General features: G+C 38.8%; 1 protein-coding gene across 1 annotated transcript; it reads left to right on the top strand.

Moving 5' to 3' along the window:
• Window positions 1-5,381: 5,381 nt before the first annotated feature.
• LOC127181144 (extracellular calcium-sensing receptor-like) lies at window positions 5,382-10,122 on the top strand. Its single transcript, XM_051135692.1, has 6 exons — window positions 5,382-5,621; window positions 5,908-6,196; window positions 6,275-7,030; window positions 7,129-7,356; window positions 9,008-9,131; window positions 9,209-10,122. The coding sequence occupies exons 1-6, from the start codon at window positions 5,413-5,415 to the stop codon at window positions 10,120-10,122; spliced, it is 2,520 nt and encodes an 839-aa protein (XP_050991649.1). The 5' UTR covers window positions 5,382-5,412.
• The last annotated feature ends 11,308 nt before the right edge of the window (window positions 10,123-21,430 follow it).

The following is a 21,430-nucleotide window of genomic DNA, read 5'->3' as shown; positions in this document are numbered from 1 at the left end:
ATGCTGAATGTAGCCTAAGTCAATCTACCTGTGCTTTGTAGAATCAAAAAAGTGATTTCTTGAAAAAGTGAAGTGATAGGAACGGCCCAAACGGGATGACCTTGGTCTAATGATTGTCCCTCAAAGGCAAGCTGTACTGTGACAACTACAGTGACATTAATGTAAAGGTAAAACAGACAGTGAAGTTTACATTATACATCAAATACAGCATTACAATCTTTGTTTTATTAATAATTTGTATTGTCTTGCACTTGAATGGCTTAAAACACTTTAATATTTAAACTGACAAGGCGTAAATCACGTAGAAAGATAAACTTTCTTGAGGAAGCAGCACTGGCCTGATCGTTCAGATAGGTGATTAGTTTTAGCGTCCTGTTAACAGCATCATTAACACCTTGTATTCAAAGGTGAACATAGAATATTTTACATACCACTACTGGTAAATGTATGTAAGGTCAAAAAACACTTCAGTTTTCTCTAAAAATAGATTTAATTTTACCCCATTTCTAAATGATTCATAAACGACTCGTGCGAAGCAGTTCGAAGAATCAGTCTCTCTAAACCCCTCCTTTCCGTGAGCCCTCACTGCTGTGATTGGTCAGATGGCGCAGTCCTTTATGATTGGTCTACCGCGTACAGTGTGTCGGAAAACAAAACGCCCATTGCAATAACTGACTGACAGCCCTGGATACTTGTCAATACATAGAAAAGATGGCATCGATTTTACCATAACAATTCCAGCCAGAGTCTGATGATGAAACGGCTGAAGTGGCTGATCGACAAGTTAACACGGTCTACCGTGGAAAGTGCTCGCAATTTGCTTATGTACGCGAACCGGGCACACCTCTATGTTGTAAACTTCAACAATGTATAATGCATTAAGGCGGCTTTCACACCTAACGCGGAAAGCACTGCGCTGGCCGTTGGGTTCACTGCAGCCCTTCAGAGCACAGCGGCAAAAGTTCATTTGAACAACTCATTTGAACTTTGTCTGCGGCGTGCGCGCTCCGCGGCGCTTGCACTTTAGTCGAGGCTGAAACAAGCCGTCCTCGCAGGGCGGAAGAAATTAAAACGAATGGGTTTCATAGCACAGCGCTTTCCGCATTCGGTGTGAAAGCCGCTTCGTGCGCCATCCTTTATCATTACTCCAACTAATGAGACAGACAGACAGTCAAGCTGCATCAATCACAAATTGTCAGACTACAGTGGGTCCACAGCTGAACAACAGAACTACAGAAGCGTGATTTAGCCGGTTAGCATGACATGTGCAGGGTTGTTACACAACATAACATACACAACTACTTATTTTTTGAACGATCGCTACAAAATGCAATCTTTGTAGATTCATCATCTTTTGGAAGTGAATATAAAACAATTTTACTCACAGCATAGGATGCAGCGTCTTCCGTATAATGTACGTGTAAATTTGCATGTGACGGAAACCACATGGAAATGTATGAACGGACATTATGCAAATATGTTACTTCATGACGTGTGGCCGTAACAGAAAAAAGATTAGAAATCCTGACGACTCGTTCAGGCAAATGTGAGCAGACTCTTTTTTTTTGATAGACAATAACTTTATTTATCGTGCACTGTCGGCTTCACAACTTTGCAGATAGTTTATGTTCACATACAGCTACATGACACACTACATGAAAGATCATATTTGAAAAGGCATAATAGGGGCACTTTAAACGACTGTAATGCACACCAGCACACCAGTAAAGGTGTGTGTATTGTAGGAGCTAGACAACATATGATAGTAGTGGTGTCCCATTTTTTAGGGTAAGAGGTAGGTGAAGATGTATAAAAAAGAATTGGGATTAGGCCTTTGTTCACATTACGTTGCGCCTTGCATTATGAATACAATGTTCACAATAGATGATGCTGACGTCCCCCTCCATCCTCCCCACCACAACCAGGTCCCTGTCCATACAATGGTGGTAAGCTCTGTCCCTGCCTTCATCTTCAGGCAGAACCAGCCAATTCCGCAACCCCAGAATTTGGACAAAGGATGGGGCCTACGTCAAAGAAATTTTCCATAGAACTAGACTTGAATCATTGTAGCTTGTTACCATCTGTTAATTCTTTATGGAATAAACACCATGTAAATGTTCACCTTCCCTTTCTGGTAGAAACTGCTCTTTTTTTAGCCGTTGAAGTGCCCAGAGGTTATCAGAGGACTCCTAAACCAGGGAGATAGCCTTAACTATCCAACTACTTAATGTATGCATGGTTTCTGGGAACCCTTTCTTGGGTGGACTAAAGTTGATCAGTCTTCCTCCACAGGGCAGCTCTCCTCTGACTGGACACACTAAATTAAGGTTCTCCTGCTCTGGCTCCAGGATTAGGACAGAATGCCTGCAGCACTATGGTCCGTGGAACAACCATAGGCACCTTCAGCACCTTCAGGGTGCAAGTAGGCTTTTATCATTCCTGGTGTGAACACGAGATGTGACAGGGCCACGGAAAGAGCCTGAAGATCACTAACTGCCTTGAGAGATCAGATGGCTAACAGAAACACAGTTAAGGTAAGAGACTTTTTTTGAGACCTCCTCCAGACATTCAAAGGGAGCCTTAATCAGCCACCCTAGGACCATGGCCAAATAATGCGTAATGCAGGCCTCAGCCTCAAGGCACCAAGAAGGAAGTGTGTCACCAACGGGTTCCTTCCCAATGACTGACCATCCAAAAGTGCTTTGTAAGTCAGATATGACTGCTACATATACCTTTAGGGTGGAGGGAGTCAACCCTGCAGATATGGTGGAGATTGGAAAATGGTCTCAACAGCCTCAGTTGAGAGACCAGAATCTGTTCTGCCCCCTCAGAGGCTACACCCATAGTTTCCATAATTCCGGGCGAAAATGTTCAATCATGCCAATCATGCCTGAGTCAGAAGGTCCCTTCTGGTTGGAATCTCCCACAGAGAGCCATTGAGAAGGGACACAAAGTCTGAGAACAATACTCAGGCTGGCCAGAATGGGGTATTGACCCCATCCCAGCAGACTCTCTCCAGAACTCCCAAGAGCAGAGCAATCAGGTGTAATTAGACCAAGCCTCGCAGCCTCGGGCATGTCTGAGGTCTCCTGAAATGCAAACAGGTCTACTTGAGCCTGCCAAATGTACTCCAGTCTGCCTCACTACTTCGGGTGGAGCCTCCATTCCCCGAGCCTCGGGCCCTGCCTTGACAGAATGTCTGCTCCATGATTGAGGTGCCTATGGATATAGACTGTCCTCAGGAAGATCAGCTTTTCCAAGGCCCACAGGAAGATCTTGTCCTAGCTTGACACTGTTCACAGCTGTGAGAGTCTCATCCATACAATCCTTACAAGCACTCTCCTTGCCATTCAACTTTAAACCCAGCTCTTTCCTATGGACATCTCAATGCCAGGATGTCAAGAAATTCCTATGCTTGGGAAAGATGGAAACGTGAAAGTATACATCCTTCAATCTATGGCGACAAACCAGTCCTTTGACCTCATTTGTGTCATGATGTGCGCCAGTATCTTGAATCTGAACATCTTGACAGAGTGGTTGAGTTGGTGCAGATCTATAATAGGATGCAACCCACCATTCTCCTTTGGAACAATGAAGTATTGCCTGCGGCCCGACAGAGCTACTTAATGCCATCAAAATGAAGTCCCTTTCCTTAGTCCAGGTCTTTTAGCAGGTCGGCCTGGTATGCCTGCAACACCACCATGGTGTGCACACAAGACCCAGCCTGACCTGCAGCTGCTTTACCTACCAAGGTCGAAGTTATTTTTAAACAACTGCTATAAAACACAGCAAAAGCATTTATGAAGGCATCAGTTGTTAGATCTTCCAACATTTCTATGCAAACTGCCTTTGAGGAGAAACAGGTAAATATGAGACCATATCTCTTACGCTCGTTACGACCTTGCTTGGAGAGAAATGGTTCTAAATAACCCATTTCACCTTCGAAGGCACCTTTCAGTGCCATTTTACAAGTATGATACTGGCCTTTCCTATATCATTAACATTTAGGTGGTTTACTGTATTGTCTCTTTTTGCTAGTTTCTGGCAAAATTAAACAACATTTAATGATGTTTGCCATTTTAAAAACTGGTTTGTCTAAAAAAAAAAAAGTTTTGAAAAAAAAAAAGCCACTGATGAGCCAAAACATTATGACCAGTCAGAGATGAAGTGAATATTGTTATTCACTTCACATATTAACATCTGAGTAAATTAGATGGTAAGAAAACAATCAGTTCTTATAACGTTTGATGCAGAAAAACTGAGCAGGAATAAAGATCTTATTGGCTTTGACATGGACTAAATTGTCATATGGCAACTGGGTCAGAGAATCTCTGACACCAAATGTGTGGGTTGTGTGTGGTCAGCAGTAGTGAGAATTTGTCAACAGTGGTCCGATGACAAATCATATTAGGCAGGTGGTCATAATGTTTTGGCTCATCAGTGTAATCAGCCCTGACACCTTGAGCCCTCTGAAAGCATGATCCATTAGATTTTGATCAGTGTTCATATAGTGCCACTGTACAGGGTCAGATGCTTCCAGGCCTGGTGTCGGGGGGTGTGGGGGTAGGGGGGTTCACAATGATCTAAAGGACCCACAACTTTTAATTTTTAAATGCGGAACGCAATCTAAACTGAACGCGATTTCAGCCGAGGGGCACCCCTTGGATTTGATTTGTGCCACATCAGATTCAATTTGACCCCTTCCAAGTGTCGATTTTAAACATTTGATGTGGACGATCACTGCTGCATTTAGAACATTCACTGCTAAATTCAAATGTGCTTTGTCTGGTGCTGAGCCAGAAATAGACATGCTCAATGCTTTTCATAGCCTATATCACAATGATTCAGCGTTTTCAACCACATAAAATTTATTTTAGGTTTCAGACATTTAAATTAATTAATTAACGCACTGATCTACACTTTTAACTGTTTTAATGATTTAGCCCTATACAAGTGCCTTGGAGTGTTTCACCTTCTCAATTTAAATTAATTACTGTCAAAAAAGACAAACTAGTGTTAGGTCTATATAATAAAAGAAATAGTTACAAATGCATTTTTCAATTTTTATACTTTTCAAAACAAACAATAATCTACATGGGCATAGATCCAAACCAATAGATGAAACAACGGCTATGTAAAATATAATTTGAGTATTATTTTCAAAGACTTAACTGGATATTATCTAATCTCCACTAGCCCAATATTAAAAATATACGACTGTCTGAAAATGTGAGAAAATCTGGCTAATTAGCTTGACTTTATTCCACCCCATTTTACCTGACTCGTGTCCTATCCTGTGATGCTATTGGCCACATTCTTAATCATTCTTCCATAATAATTACATATATAAAAGTGCAAATACTCTATCATGTTATTTGCATTTGACAGTCACAGTTGAGCTCAGTCTTTAGGATGTTCCTCTTTCTTTACACATTGTTGCTTTTCCATCAACTTCATACCAAGGCAGGAAACACTCTTTGCCGAATAATGGGAGACCCTCAGTATCCGCTGCTTTCCAAGGATGGAGACATAACCATTGGAGCACTTTTTCCAGTCCACAGCATAGAAACATTACCTACATTTGAGTTTACACAAAAACCTCAGCTTCTATCTTGCTCCAGGTTGTTACATTTGTTAAATTTGAAACATTAGATCAGAAAATGTATTTAAACCAAAAAGGCATTTTAAATTAAAATGTATTATCTCTCTTCCTCTCTCTCTCTCCCTCTCTCTTTATAAGAGCAAACTGTTTCAATATGGTGTTTCATATGATGTTTAATTTTTAAAAAGCTTAATGAAAATAATAGTTTACTGTCTTTTCCAATAAAAAAAAAAATAAACGTGTTCCATTGTCTTTTTAAAATGTAGTTTCTATTTAGCCTACTGATTTAATGATTAATTTTGCAGTGTGTATCTGAGAGATTTTCGACTGGCGCAAATCATGATCTTCGCCATTGAGGAGATTAACAGAAGTGAAAGATTGCTCCCAAATGTTTCTATTGGCTATAGAATCTATGATACCTGTGGGTCAAGACTGTCTACCATGAGTGCAACTTTGGGACTGATGAATGGTCAGGAGTTTGGAGCAGGATACAGATGCAATGGACAGTCTCCTTTAAATGCTATCATTGGTGAATCAGAGTCTTCTGCTACAGTGATTCTGTCCAAAACTACAGGACCTTTTAAAATTCCAGTGGTAAGAGCAATAACACTGAATGCTTAGCACAATCACAGATGCAGATGACAATATGACTGTTTCTTCTTTCTTTTTCAGATAAGTCACTCAGCCTCATGTGAATGTCTCAGTAATAGGAAAGAACACCCTACAGTCTTCAGGACTATGGCTAGTGATTACTACCAGAGCAGAGCACTAGCATCCATAGTCAAGGACTTAGGCTGGTCTTGGGTGGGAGCTGTGAACAGTGACAATGAATATGGAAACTATGGAATGGCAATATTTTTGAAAATAGCCCAGGAGAATGGGATTTGTGTAGAGTACTCTGTCAAATTCTACCGAACAGAGAAAGAAAAACTCCAGAAAGTGGTAGACACAATAAGAAAAAGCACAGCAAAAGTGATTATTGCATTTACTTCACTTCCTGAGATGGGCTTACTTATTGATCAGTTAAGTACTGAAAATATTACAGGCTTCCAAATAATTGGAGTGAAGTCATGGATAACTGTAAAGAGTCTGATTACTCCAAACAGTTTTCGAGTACTTGGGGGGTCACTGGGGTTTGCAGTGAGAAAAATCAATGTTGAAGGGTTTGCAGATTATGTCATAAAAGAATTCTGGAACACAGCTTTTCCATGTTCACAGAGTGAGGGAAATTCTTCTCAATATGCATTAAGTTGCAGCAGATATAAGGAACTACTTTTACTAAAACATTACAACGAAGATGTGCCTGAACAAAGATATGCAAGCTACGTCTACAAAGCAGTTTATGCCGTGGCCCATTCACTACACAGTCTACTCAAATGCAAAGAAAAAGAAGGCTGTGAGAAAGACCTGACAATACAACCACAGCAGGTACAGTAAAAGATGAAGGAAAGGTGAATAGGAAGAGAGAAAATGAGTGAGCCATCTGTTCATACCTCTGTGATAATGTCAGTGTCTTTTTTCACTAGATTGTTGAGGCTCTGAAAAAGGTAAATTTCACCATAAAGATGGGAGATCGTGTGTGGTTTGACAGCACTGGTGGTGCAGTAGCCCAATATGACATTATTAATTGGCAGCAGGAGTCAGATGGTTCAATACAATTTAAATCAGTGGGATACTATGATGCATCACTGCCCCCTCACCAACGCTTTGTGCTCCACACAGAGAACATAATCTGGGCTGGAGGACAGCTGGAGGTAATTGGCAGTAATAGGTTTGTCCTTCATGGTTTGTTTAAACTTAGGAATGATGATCACAATCGATCAATCAATAATTCATAAATAAATAAATAAATAAATAAATAAATAAATATTGTATTGCTCACACAGAAACAGCTAATAATAAACGACAAACAATAATACTTTTAATAGACTGTATTAATTTAGATCACTTTAAATTCATTGTTAATTTATGTTTGTTCATAATACATTAAAGTTAGCTGACAACTTAATTACTCTTAAAAAAAAATGTATTTATGGATGTACATGGTTTGTGTAGCGATTTTCACAACGATACAGACATAGGTCTGTTTAAACAGTCAGACTTATTTACGGTTTGTTTTTTATACTTGCATGCATTAAAGGTAGGTCTGCATGATTAATCGAAGACGATCGTTACGTGCATTTTGTCAGTAAAGCCAGTTCTGTAATCAGTAGTAAATCTCCAGCACATGCTTTCAGATGGAGCAGCTTTTACTACACAGAGCAGTAGTTCACTGACAAGCTAATATCACGTTCATTGTCCCAGATGATTTAATCGCACGACAATGAAACCGAATATATCGTTCTGGAATAATGACAGCTGTTTGCATAGCTTCTCAGTGAACTACGGCTCTATGTAGTAAATGCTGCTCCATCTAAAAGCATGTGAAAACACCACATTTAATGTTTTTACTCCAAACTCACTTCATAACATCAGTCGAGTGTGCACACAACATATTTCATTCGAAGCAGTGATAAAAGCACTGTACTATTATATATTTTATTATGAGGTAAAATTATAATAAGAAAAACTCCAAGAAAAACCATATATTGTCACATGTGATTTTTTTATTTGAATGAATGAAAGCAGTTAAATCTTCTGTTTATTCAGCAACCGCTATAGGGATTTCCTGGGTTTCTTCTTTGGGGCTTATTTGGAGTTTCCACATGAGAGCACTCTCTGGCTATCGGATAGAGATTTACCACTTATCACAGAACCGCGCTTCCCTGACATGATGTGCATGACAGTCGCACCTTTTGCTTAATCGTGATTTCATTTCGATTTATCGTGCAGCCCTAATTAATGGGGTCATGAACTAAAAAAACAAAATTCCATTGATCTGTTGACATATAAGAGGTAACTGTACTATAAAAACATCCTGTAAGTTTCAGAACTCAACTTCAAAACTTTGTTGTTACACTAAAAAACGCTTATATTCAAGGCAGTCTGAAAAACTGCAGCTTTTGGAATGTCCTACTCTATGATGTAATAGTGTAGATAAGCACAGCCTCCGCAGAAGAATCAATATGAATGTCTGTTTAGCCAAACCCGCCGATTCACACATGTAGTGTTTACCAGAGAGGTAAATGCGATGGTCTACGCAGAAATCAAATTGATAAACATGGCACTGAAGACAACAAAATGCTGTGCAGTGCCAAGCTGTGGAAAAAGTCTTTGCATTGACTTCCTTTTGATCCCAACATTAGGAAAGCGTGAACAAACTTGATTTTTAATGAAGATCCAGAACTCAGTCTTTTGTTCATTTAATTTGACCATGGATTTGTTCACAAACACGGCTCAAAAATGTTGCTATATCATTATGCATATAAAATGTTTAAACACTATCATTTATTTTTCTACATGCAGAAGCCAAAGTCTGTGTGCAGTGAGAACTGTCCTCCGGGCACTAGGAAGGCTGCTCAGAAAGGAAGACCTGTCTGCTGTTATGACTGTATTCCATGTGCAGAAGGAGAAATCAGTAATGAGACAGGTAATCTTACCGCCTATCTCATTCATGTAAATTATTCTCCTTTTGTATCCTACTAGTAATTCCAACTTTCTTTCCAGATTCAAATAACTGCAAGCAGTGTCCAGGGGAATACTGGTCTAATGCTGAGAAAAATAAATGTGTGTTAAAGGCTGTAGAGTTTCTGTCATTCACAGAAGTTATGGGTATAGTGCTAGTCTTTTTCTCACTGTTGGGGGTAGGATTAACAGTCATGGTGGCCATCCTGTTTTACAGAAAGAAGAACACCCCTATAATAAAAGCAAACAACTCAGAGCTGAGCTTCCTGCTGCTCTTTTCATTGACTCTTTGTTTCCTCTGTTCACTTACTTTCATTGGCCGGCCCACTGAGTGGTCCTGTATGTTGCGTCACACAGTTTTTGGGATCACTTTCGTACTCTGTATTTCCTGTGTTCTGAGCAAAACAATAGTTGTGTTAATGGCCTTCAAGGCTACACTTCCAGGAAGTAATGTCATGAAATGGTTTGGGCCTGCACAACAACGACTCAGTGTTCTTGCCTTTACACTTGTACAGGTTCTTATTTGTGTCCTTTGGCTAACAATATCACCTCCATTTCCTCTTAAAAATATGAAATATTATAAGGAAAAGATTGTTCTTGAGTGCAGTTTGGGTTCTGTTATAGGTTTCTGGTCTGTGCTGGGTTATATTGGCCTACTGGCTGTCTTGTGCTTCATTCTGGCTTTTCTGGCTCGCACATTGCCTGATAACTTCAATGAAGCCAAATTCATCACATTCAGTATGCTCATATTCTGTGCTGTATGGATCACATTTATCCCAGCTTATGTCAGTTCTCCTGGAAAATTTACTGTAGCTGTGGAGATATTTGCCATTTTAGCCTCAAGCTTTGGTTTACTGTTCTGCATATTTGCACCTACATGTTATATCATTCTATTCAAGCCTGAAGAAAATACAAAGCAAAATATAATGGGGAAAACAACATCTAAGCCCTGCTGAGAGATAAATGTGTTTATTAACTTGACTGTGGGCGATGGTTCCATATTGGTGGTGTTAATAATCCATCCACAGTAAAAGAATACAAATGCTTTTCTTGAAATAAATCAAACTGAATTCTGAACCTATTGTTTTTGTAGTCTTAATGTTTTCTTTTTTTGTAAATTGTTATACCTGCTGGAAAAATTGTCTCTTTGTTGTTTATTTCACTCATAAAATCAAGTGATATTTTAAAACACCCCTGACAGACATTGTGTTTCAAATAGCTAGGGGTGTAAGAAAAATATCGATACACACGTGTATCGCGATATTTTGTTTGCCGATACTGTATCGATTCTCAAAAATAGAATATCTATATTTGAAAAAAAAACAATCATACAAGATTAATGACAGTTGCTTCGTTTCGAGCTTATATACTGACCGCTAGATTGCAGTCTTCTTATCTCTGAACTTAAACAGTGACAGGAAATACTAGCATATGGGCACGCCACTAGTGTTAGCATTAATGGAAAATGAAAGAATAGTTCCTGCTCCCGCCTCGGTGTAAAGTGTGGCGTCATTTCAGCTTTTGAGGTAACGTTCGCTCCAGGACGCGGCAAGCAGCGGAACCGCCGCACGCTGCCACCCATCTGTACAGCAGAAGCGCCCCATCCAGCCAAAAGGACCTTCGCGCCGGGCGTGGTGGGGTAGCTACGTGGCTGCCAGCTGCTTTCTCTCGTGGTGGGGCTGTTTTGTGCAGATGAGGCGGTGCTCGCATCGCGGTCTCTTCGATTCCACACGGAGCATAATTACAAATTGAAAAACTTGCGAAATCCTCAGAACAAAAAGGTTCTCATTCTTTTGTTTTCTTTAGGAATCCTGCAAGCACTTTATTTTTTATTGATAATGAGTAGATGTAATTCTTAAGTTCAGATCAAAATGATCTGGCATGGTTACAATTGTAAACTTAAATTGTAAAGCAGGGTCTAAAAATATATATGGTCTGTTTATAAAAGCTTACATTTTATACATTTAATAACTAAAGAATCTAAAGCACTTTATTTTCCCCCATTACTCGTACTGCACAAAAAGTAACACTGAATGGTTTGCGTATGGTGGTGTGTTCTTAATTAAGCTTTCCTAAAATTATATCCTATTCATAAAATAATATCGCAATATATCACCTTGTTTACAGTATCGCAGCCCCTGTATCGTGATACGTATAGTATCGCCAGATTCTTGGCAATACACAGCCCTACAAATAGGCCTGTGCTAGAGACTTTTGCAGAATAACCAAAGCCTCAAATATTACGCTTAAATCGGTTGTAAGTTGGGGGAAAACTCGCTTCTCAAATCCACTTTTAAGTTTCGGAGAAAAGATGGTACATTTTGAACCATTTTGCTTCCCGTACATCCAGTTGTGCTTCATGAGTAAGTTAGTTCTGATAATACGTATGGTAATTTGGCAACTATGATTGCGTAAACATGTCAGTAGCTGGGGGGGGGTCCGGGTGGTTCAAACGACCCACCCCATATTGCTAAAGGTCCATAATTTATGTTTTGTTTTTGTTTTTTTTGTTTTTTTTTTTAAATAAACAAGTGTTCTTTTAAATAACGACATTTAAAGTCATAAAAAAATGAATTGAGTATGAAAGGCCTTATTTAGTATAAGAAAAGTCTTAATTATATTTTCAAGAGGTCTTAAATTTGTGGACGGAAAGACGAGAATCGCGTTATGGATAAATGAGCTAGTCATTTGAAGCGCGCCACACAAACTATTTATCCGCTCGGATCACAGTTCAAACTGTAGCGGAGTGCAAGTTTACTAGAGCAGATGCATTTACTTGCGAGCACTAAACAGCGCTGTGAGATCCAGAATGAAGCGCTTGAATTCGGTGAAGAACACAATGACTCGCGATTTTAAACAGGTGAAACAGCGCTGACAAACAGGTGAAACACTGTGCACAACGATACAGTCAGAATCATTTACCGTGGATTTACTTTACTGCTGCACCATGGTATTGCGGCAGAAATGTGGTATATTTCGAATTGTACTTTATTATTAATGTAGAAATTAATTAAATGTATTAAAGGAGTAATGGAATATAATTACAGTACTTTGTGATTGATCTCTAGTGTTTGTGCATTTATTCTAAGACCACTGTTCTTCATACAAATACCTAAACCATGTAGTTAATTTTTATACCATGGTGCTATAGGCCTATGTGTGTGTTTTTACTGGTTATCATTATGTATGCTACTATGGAAGACCAAGCATAAATTTTAATAACTCAAACAGTCAGTACAATGCAATTTCACCATATGAAAATGAGGTTGTTACAATTTTTACAGATGTTACTGTTTTTGATAATGAACATTATCTGAGCTGTAAATCATGATATTGGTTTAATATGTTACTAGACATTGTCATTCCATATTAATTCTATTTCTACAGGTCTTAAAAATACAAATAACAAAAAGCCTTAAATTCCTGCAGATACCATGTAGGCCTAAATAGTTAAAATTCCTTACTTGATATCTGTTGATATTTGTGTTTTGAAAAGAAGGACAGACTGCATAGGGCCCAGAAGTTGAAAGGGGCCCAGAATGGAGGGTTGTAGCATGGGTCAAGGAAGAACACAGTACATTCTGACCAGGGGCTGTTCTAGACCCTTTTTTGTTTGTTCAGTTTGCACACTGGACATGGTTGGAGCTCTTATTTTTGAACTCTCAAAGTGCACCAAATTAGTGAATTTAACTTTAAAATTTATTAAATTTTCTCCTGGGGGGGCATGCCCACGGACCCCCCCTACAGGGTTACACATCCACCGACCACTGTCTCACAAAATCTTACATCACCATGATGTGAGCCCCCAACCACCACCATTACCCCCTGAAGTTTTGCTGCAGCCATAGATGTTCCTACAAACGCCCCTGGTCATAAACTAAATTGGATGCATGTCAGTATAAAGGATCTGTGCATTTATTGCATTAACCATATCACACACGGCTCTTAATTAAGTAACTTACTGCTTTAGGTATTTGTGTATATTTACTGAAGAAGGTGATACATGATCTTGATAAGTAGTTTGATAATATTGTAGTAAATGTTTTTTAACTGTTTTTTTGGGGTTTTTTTGGTGCATCAAAAACATGCTTCTTAAAATACCAACAGACATCCTAATCTGGCACAAATTGGTGCATGAGAAGTCACCAAAATGAAGTATTTGAACGTCATAATTAAATACAAAATGGGTGGGAACTGAAAAAGTCCACTTTTTGAGAAAATAAATAAATAAGTAAATAAATAAATAAATAAATACGCTAGGCTGGCTACGGGCCTGGTAAAGAGGAACGGAATCAGCCAAGTACTGCTCACTGCAGAGCCGACTGGCCTCCAGCTCCCCCTCTCTGGATGTCCAGCTCCACCTCTGTGTAAACTAATGGGTGGAGTTATGTTTAGGATAGGGTAAGGAGTAAGGGTAGGGGTAGGGTTAGGCGTCTATCTCCGCCCATTACCTCCAGCGAGGGGGAGCTAGAGCTCCAACTCCTCCCATTTGGCTCTGCAGCGAGCACCCGAATCGGCTGCTACACCGGCAAATACCACGTAAAATGCTTTTCAGTTCCTGTTGCAGGCCTGTTTGCTGCTTGTGTTCTCAGAGGCCAAAAAACGCATGGCCGCTTCACTCACTTGAGCCACAACAAAATAAAATAAAATTGAAAGCAGGTACCTGTGTTTACGATATCAGTCGTTTAACTCAGGATCTTATGCAGCCACAGTCAGGTTTCCTAATCGGAATCCATCCCCGCAAAGCACATTCGGCAGACGTCAACGTTAATCCAATCCTCCAGGCAGCGCGGGCGCCTACCGTGGTAAGACCTTCCGAACACAGAATCCTCTCACTCTGGTCAGCGGTAGACGTAGACCAGTAACCACAGTCCACATACGTTATCGTTCTCCTTATCGCGCGATCCTAGACAGTTTATGTGAGATGCATTGGCTCGCCGCCAATAGTTCTCCTCTTAATGTCCGTGACGCACTTTAAATTAGTCAAAAAGCAATAACTCAAAAACGTTCACTCAAGGGCTACTCTAATGTTTTTGAGATGGACTACAATTATCGTAAAATCTCTCACTCTCTTTCTTACGTTCTACCCTCTTGTCCTTGTTGTTCGTCCCGCCCCTTATCATATCCTGATACCTGATTGGTTATCCTTTCCAAAGCGCCCAATTACATTACAAATGAATAAAAAACAGGCTCGTTTGAGATGCGCCTCGCCTGAAATGTAGGCGAGAGTATTATCAACACGTGTTTGTTGCTGATAAACATGATATAATGTGTTGTTTTTATATGAAAATAATTATGATAAACGAGACACTCAAAGTGCTTGCTTTGTAATTCCATTTGAAAGGCGTATTCATCAATTTTTACTTTAATACAAACGTGTATTTAAAATTTGTATAGAAATATGACAACAATCACAAATCTCACACATAGATCGCACTGTCATGGTGTTTGGGAATATTTATTCATAATTTAAACACATAACCACATGATATTAGATTAAAAACAAAACATTTTAGGAGAGAATGGCAACGTCACGGTTGTCTGAACCAATGAGCATTAAGCTGTGTCGTCAGAGAGTCGTTTCGGTGATCACTGGTGATCGGTTCTGCACAGATTTTGCTCATATCAAACAAGCCTAATGACAGGCCCAACAATGGAGGGTATGCATGTGACGTCACCGTCAGCTGGTGTGGCTGCGGCTCCACCCACTGAGTGGCAAAAAGACTGAGTGGTATGGAATTACCTTTGTGCCAATTAAAATGAATGTACAGTTTCAAGAGACGTATGAAAATGTAAATTGAATCTAAATAAAATGTCTTTGAAACTGGAAAAAAAAATTGCAGACAAAATCTTTGACTTCGTTTTTAACACACTGCAAGTTTGTTTTGCAACTGTTTTCTCCTCTTTCATTCACTGATCTGTATTTACAAATGTGATTCCGGAGTTTTCGTTTACGCTTCTGAAATTTTTGTTCGCCATTCTGGCACAAATCTCTCGTGGGGGTGGGGCTAGCAGCGGTGTTTTGTCATTGGCTACTGAATTTTTGATTGACAGATTATTGACCTAGAAGTGAAGGCGTTACTTGCGCCAGTGTGGATGCGAGCTTCTAGGTGTGTTCGACTTCATCTACGGCTACAGACGGCGATCAACGAGAGTAGCCGAGAGCAGTCGGGGGCGGAGTTGAAAACGGAGGCCTCAAGTCGGACACTTTCTGCTCTCGTAAGTGAAGCTCTCGCGGTATTTGCGTGCTCTATCACAGATGAAGTGAATTAAATGCAATATTTATCTAATACACCGACTTTTCAAAAGTGTTTTCATGAGCAACAGAAACACGTTTCATATACTACTTAATACAGTGCAATCTGAACAAGAATAATAAACATAAATATATACTATTTAAATACTAATAAAGTGGGGTTATATATGCTTTCATCAGTGTTTTATGAATAAATCTGACTCAATATAACATTGCGACTACAGTAAAAACACTTTTATTGTTCTAAAAACACAGATTTGTCAGCATTATCGGACTTGAGGATGTTAGAATAAACCCAAAACACATGTGATCGTTGTCATGCGGTGAATCTGGCCAATCGTGAAACAGCCATGTGGTCATCAGAGCTCCTGCAGCCGCTCTGAAGAAACTGCGCCGGCTGAGTCAGCCTGCTGCTCTCGAATCCTATCGCGGTACTTTGATGCCACACGTGACGGTCACGAGGCATCGGCGCCGCCTCAAGAATTGATCATATTTATGTATTTATGTATTTGATCATATATCATATCGCCCTAATTTCATTAAGGGATGAAGTGCAATATGTTTTACTGGATTTAAACTGAACAAATACACGATTTCTTACAAAGAGCTGCTGACCAGTAAATCAGATGAGTTGCTTTATGAACAAGGACAGTGATCGCAACCAGTCATATCACATATTAAATTACATTTCCAAACATGTTATTCATATCGTGAGCACTTACAAATTCATGTGGATCAGAAATTATGAATCTGTAATTAATAAGAAATACAAACAACAAAGCCAGATTTTGAAGTTGTTTATTTTCAATGACCTGCTTTCGCCATTGTGTTGTTTCAAGCTGAAAAGCATAAAATTGCGCTTCACTTTAGATCTGTTCTCCACTCTGGTCATGACAGCAGATATGGCAGTTTATGTCACAGCAAGCGTTCTCCATTCGAATGTGTTTTTAAATGTAATAAATATATATAATAAATATAAATTTTAACATCTACCTCCAATATTACCCAGTGTAGACTGTAGTGTCCGTGTCTCCGAAAGTCCCAGAATGCTGTGCGTTGCTGATGTCACGTTCCCATGCTCTATTTAATTTTAATGATATAGTTAGGAGTTTTGTTTTTTAAGTAGAGATGCACGATATTGGATTTTTGCCGATATCCGATATGCCGATATTTTGTCATCTCATTTTGGCCGATACCGATACCGATATATATCATTTTATTTGGAAAGTTAGTTTTTAACGATAACTTATTCGTTAGGATTAAATAAATAGTAATGAGTGGTTTACATTCAATCCCTTCTTTTTCATCAGTAGACTAGCATTATTTATGATCTGAATTTTGTAAATTAAGTTCACTTTTGCTATGTTATAAGCCGAACTTCGGATGCTTTCACTTTCGAATTCGCAATCTGAATACAACATTTCAAAACGAAAACAGAAAAGTAGAACTAAACTGGGTGACTGTGAGGGTGCTTTGCGGGACATGAACAGGACATAATTCATTGCTACAATTTCTTAATTCGTTCCTATGATTTATTAATTTATTAATTTGTAAAATGAGGGAACGAATTAATATGTAGTATTAATGAATTGTTAATTTATTCCCACGAAATATTTTATTTCCCACCCGCAATTTATCACAGTAAGAGATACGAAAACATGGATTAAAAGTGAATGACAAGAAAATAAACCTAAGAAATTAAAGGGTGAGACGGTGAGGATTTGGGAAAATAAAAATATTAAGTTATGTGGCAATTCGTGACCAACTGGCAAAACAGTACACTTTTTTTTTGCACAAGAATACCAACATGTTTACCTTCTCTGGTTTAACAAGCGGTCTTTTACCCTACTCGAAAACCAAATCCTCCGTCCGCCATCGTTTCCAGAATAGTCGCGTCCTTTTTGCCGTCACCACCTGGCTCGTGCTGACACTACAAATACAAACCAGGCTCTACACCCGAAGCGCTCACAACGAAAACTACTCTTTGCGTGATCAGTGAAATCCTGAATATGCCACGGCTTTGTAACTCTGTAACCCGCGCTGTATGGAGCAGTGCGACCACGTCAAATTTTAACTTGCACATTTAAAAAAAAAAAAAAAAAAAAAGTGACAGTTTTGATCATTCTAGAGCCCTGCAATACAAAGGCATTCAACATGGAAAGAAAGTAATAGAAATGTAGTCACTAAGTCATGTTTAATTATAATTTCTAATTATTTTATACGGTGCACTGCGCTCTGACAGGGCTGCGGGACACGAACATAATTATTTCCTACAACTTGTTAATTCGTTCCTACGTTTTATTAATTTATTAATTTGTAAAATAAGGGAACGAATTAAAAAGTCGTATTAACGAATTCTTAATTTATTGCCACGAAATCTTTTATTTCCCACACGCAGTTTACCCGCATAAATGATCCGACAACATGGATTAAAAGTAAATGACAAGAAAACAAACCTGCGAAATTAAAGGGTGAGACGGTGATGATTTGTGAAAAGAAACTATAAATATTATTAAGTTTGTGGCAATTCGTGACCAACCGGGAAAACAGGACACACAGCCGCTTATGGCTTTAAATGTATTGGCTCGAACTGCATGAATCCAAAAGTATGGTCGCTACTAACATTTGCCTGCTAACCAATTATTTAACTTATAAAGAATGCTTTGTACCTCACTTGTGTCATATTCACGAAAAATGTTTCATATGAGCAACAGTGTGTTTTGCCGTTGCGCCGCCGAAGAAAGAGAATTCACTGACCGCGCGCCGTAATTACTTTTTATTTTAAATGCAGATCATGTCATGTGCAAACACAGCCATTGGGTTTCAAAATACAACAAAGAGCACCATAAAACCATTTAAAATGTGCATTTAGCGATCTAGTGACTGGATATGAAACAGGCAACAGTAAATTATCCCAAATGGAACAACGGCGCGCTTTCTCCTATAGCCGCTGCTGCCACTGCACGTGCTATTGCTATGCATCATTCTGTATGTGTATTCTCAGTTTAAATGCAGCGATACAAAACAGTGAATCTACTCCTCATTCAGTCAAAACTTTGCTTCAAGAATGAGCCACACTGCTGACATGATCTAATCCCTAGCACACCCTTAGCACATGTGAGTTAACATATTCATCTTATAGGCAAAACATATCGGCATAATTTTTCATATCGGGCCGATGCCGATATTTACATTTGAAGTCATTATCGGCCGATTCCGATATCAGTCCGATAATATCGTGCATCCCTAAATTTTTAATTCAATCCGTATTTATCTGTTGCTACTATTGTCAACATAAGCTTTAAGGAGTGCGGGAGATCAAACGCGAGAGAAAATAAATATTGTCATATTGAGGTTTAAAGGGGTCATCGGATACTAAGTTCACTTTTACATGTTGTTTGAACATTAATGTGTGTTGGCAGTGTATGTATAAATCTACCCTATAATGATAAAAATCCATGCAGTGGTTTTTAATTAATCTGTAAAAATAATATCCCCTTTTTCAAATCAAGCTATTCTCAGATGCCTGTCTTTGTTGCATCACACCCACAGAGGCCGCTCCCACAATAGTTGATTGACATTAGCGTGTTACAGCGATCAGCTGTAACAGTCCAACCTCCATGTTTTGATGCCAGAGCAGGGATGTAAGTTAGACAAGAATTGAGCGATTGAGGTGTTGTGTTGCTGGATGTAATAATGAATGTAGTGGTCGTCATTTACTCCCGCCATCTGAGCTGCTGAAGATGCAGTGGATTACGTTTGTTTATGAAGGGAATGCGCCTCCCGATCTACATATATCCATCTATGTTCGTGTGAATCATTCATGATCCATCTTCACTTACAGCAGAAGTGAGTATAAGGTTGTTTTTTTTTATTATTATTAATCTTTGCGATCGCCTTTCCTAATAATGTGCTAGTTAGCAAGTTTAGCAGCTAAATGCTGCTAAAGTAAACAGGCTCATCAATCCACAGAGAGAAGAAAGGGGCGGGGTGAGCAGAGCTCATTTGCATTTAAAGCAGCCTCGACCAGAATGGGATGATTTTTGCAGAGCTGATTTTGGCAAGGTAAAAAGGGTCTTGTTTTACACTACCATTAAGAATTTAACCAAAGTATATTATAGACTTTTCATTAAGACCCTAAAGAATCATATCAACTTGTGGAAAATGGGCATCCGATGACCCTTTTAATTAATAAAGTACTGTGTATAATATTGTCCCTTACGAAAACCATGGTTTTATTATAGTAAAAGTGTAACCATGTTTTTTATTTGTAGTAAAACCATGGTTAATTTTCGTAAGGGGTATAATGTCCAATGTTCTCATAGGATATTTGTTTATTGCTCATGATTCTTTTGCACTGTAGGGTCTGATTAGGTTGAACTGTTACATTTGAAAAATAATACTATCATATTCAGAGGTCAAGAAAGTTTCACTCCAACCAGGCAATCAAGCTCACTTCATTACATATTCCACACAAAGAATGCTCTTGCTGCCAGTCGTTTTTATCGTGCTGATAATTTTATTTTATTTAGAAAATTATTATCTAACATTTAAAATTGGAAATACATTTTTAACAATCATCAGCTCTTTCAAGTGTGACTTTTATCATTTGAATGAATGTAAATGAAAATATGAATTTATTTAAATAAATTTACATTCTTTTTGTCACTATAGCATATACACAAGTATCAAAGTGAAAGTCTTGAATGCAATTATGTTGCAACAGGAAAGACCAGAATCCACAAAACACTTACTGCAAAGTATACATGTAATGCACAGTATTCTCCTGTAATACAATATTCTCATAATTTACATTACTATACAAATTGCACAAGAACATAATATAAAGAATGTTTAAAATTCATTATATGTTTTAAACACTGCAATGAACCTTTCAACAGTTCCTGTTACAGTAAAAGTTACAACCCAGTGTATGTTATGTAGTGGAGTGCAATATTAGTCTTTACAGGGATAATCCGCCCCAAAAAATGTTTTTTTGGGTTATTCACCTTCATGCCATTCCAGATGTATATGACTTTCTTTCTTGACATAAACACAAAGATTTTTAAGAAAGTAATCTAGCTCTGACAATACACATAACACAAGTGAATTATAACCCATGCATGTATGACAGCTGATCGGAAGCACTATTGGTTCTTGGACCTCCTGGAGGTGTAGCCTCCAGAAACCTTAAATGTGTCTGATGAGCTTCTTCTCTCTTCTCTTTTTTTCCCCACTCTCTTCTGCAAAATCTTCAGATTGCTGCCTGTGTGGAAGGACTCACGGCGAGCTTGAGCCGGCACAGGGCATGCCCGGCAGGCCCCAACATATAGAGCTGTGTGTATCTCCCTCCAAGCATACGCAGGCACAAGTGGCTTCCATACTACTGGTTTATTTGATGGCTTTTCCCCCAAATCCACCGTGAAAACTAAGGAAGACAATACAAAACCACATTAACCTAGTACAACCCAAACATAAAGAAACTTCAAACACAAAATACAAACAAAGCAAATACAAAGCGAAATACCTCGTTGGCTGCATGCTATATGAAAGAGAAATGATCTTAAATACTCCTTAATCACCCGTTCAAGTCCTTTGCAGAAACACATCCATTGACATACACTCATGCACAACCTTCGTGTTTGCCGCTTGCTTACTTACGGGAACTGAGAACCGTACAGGCAGTCAGCCATTACATACAACCATTGATATTTCAAAATAAAAGTCCCAAACCAAATAACAAGAAATAAATTCACCAATAATAAATTAGCTTGTTTTCTTCATTACAAAATCTTAGAAAAAAGTAAACATATACATAATATACACAATATAACAACAAACAGTTACACTGTGGCTCTCGAACACAAAGTTTTGTGCGTTTTCTTTTTTTAGTTTCTTCACTCGTCTCACATGAGTGTCTCGCCTCAGTCAGTCAGTGGTTCTTTTAGAACCTAAGAAGATGAGCTAGAACTCTTCGGGACTTCTCTAAGCTTGCGCCAGGCCTTGCG

Source organism: Labeo rohita, chromosome 18, assembly GCF_022985175.1.
Source record: "Labeo rohita strain BAU-BD-2019 chromosome 18, IGBB_LRoh.1.0, whole genome shotgun sequence".
NCBI classification, from domain to species: Eukaryota; Metazoa; Chordata; class Actinopteri; order Cypriniformes; family Cyprinidae; genus Labeo; species Labeo rohita.
This window is presented reverse-complemented; position numbering and strand designations above follow the sequence as displayed.

What these genes read in the sequence shown, in the direction of transcription:
- LOC127181144 (XM_051135692.1), top strand. Translation starts at nt 5,413, where the DNA reads ATGTTCCTCTTTCTTTACACATTGTTGCTTTTCCATCAACTTCATACC. An exon ending in GACCTTTTAAAATTCCAGTG is followed by an intron (nt 6,197 to 6,274) that starts GTAAGAGCAATA and finishes TTTCTTTTTCAG; the next exon opens with ATAAGTCACTCAGCCTCATG. An exon ending in AGAAATCAGTAATGAGACAG is followed by an intron (nt 9,132 to 9,208) that starts GTAATCTTACCG and finishes CTTTCTTTCCAG; the next exon opens with ATTCAAATAACTGCAAGCAG.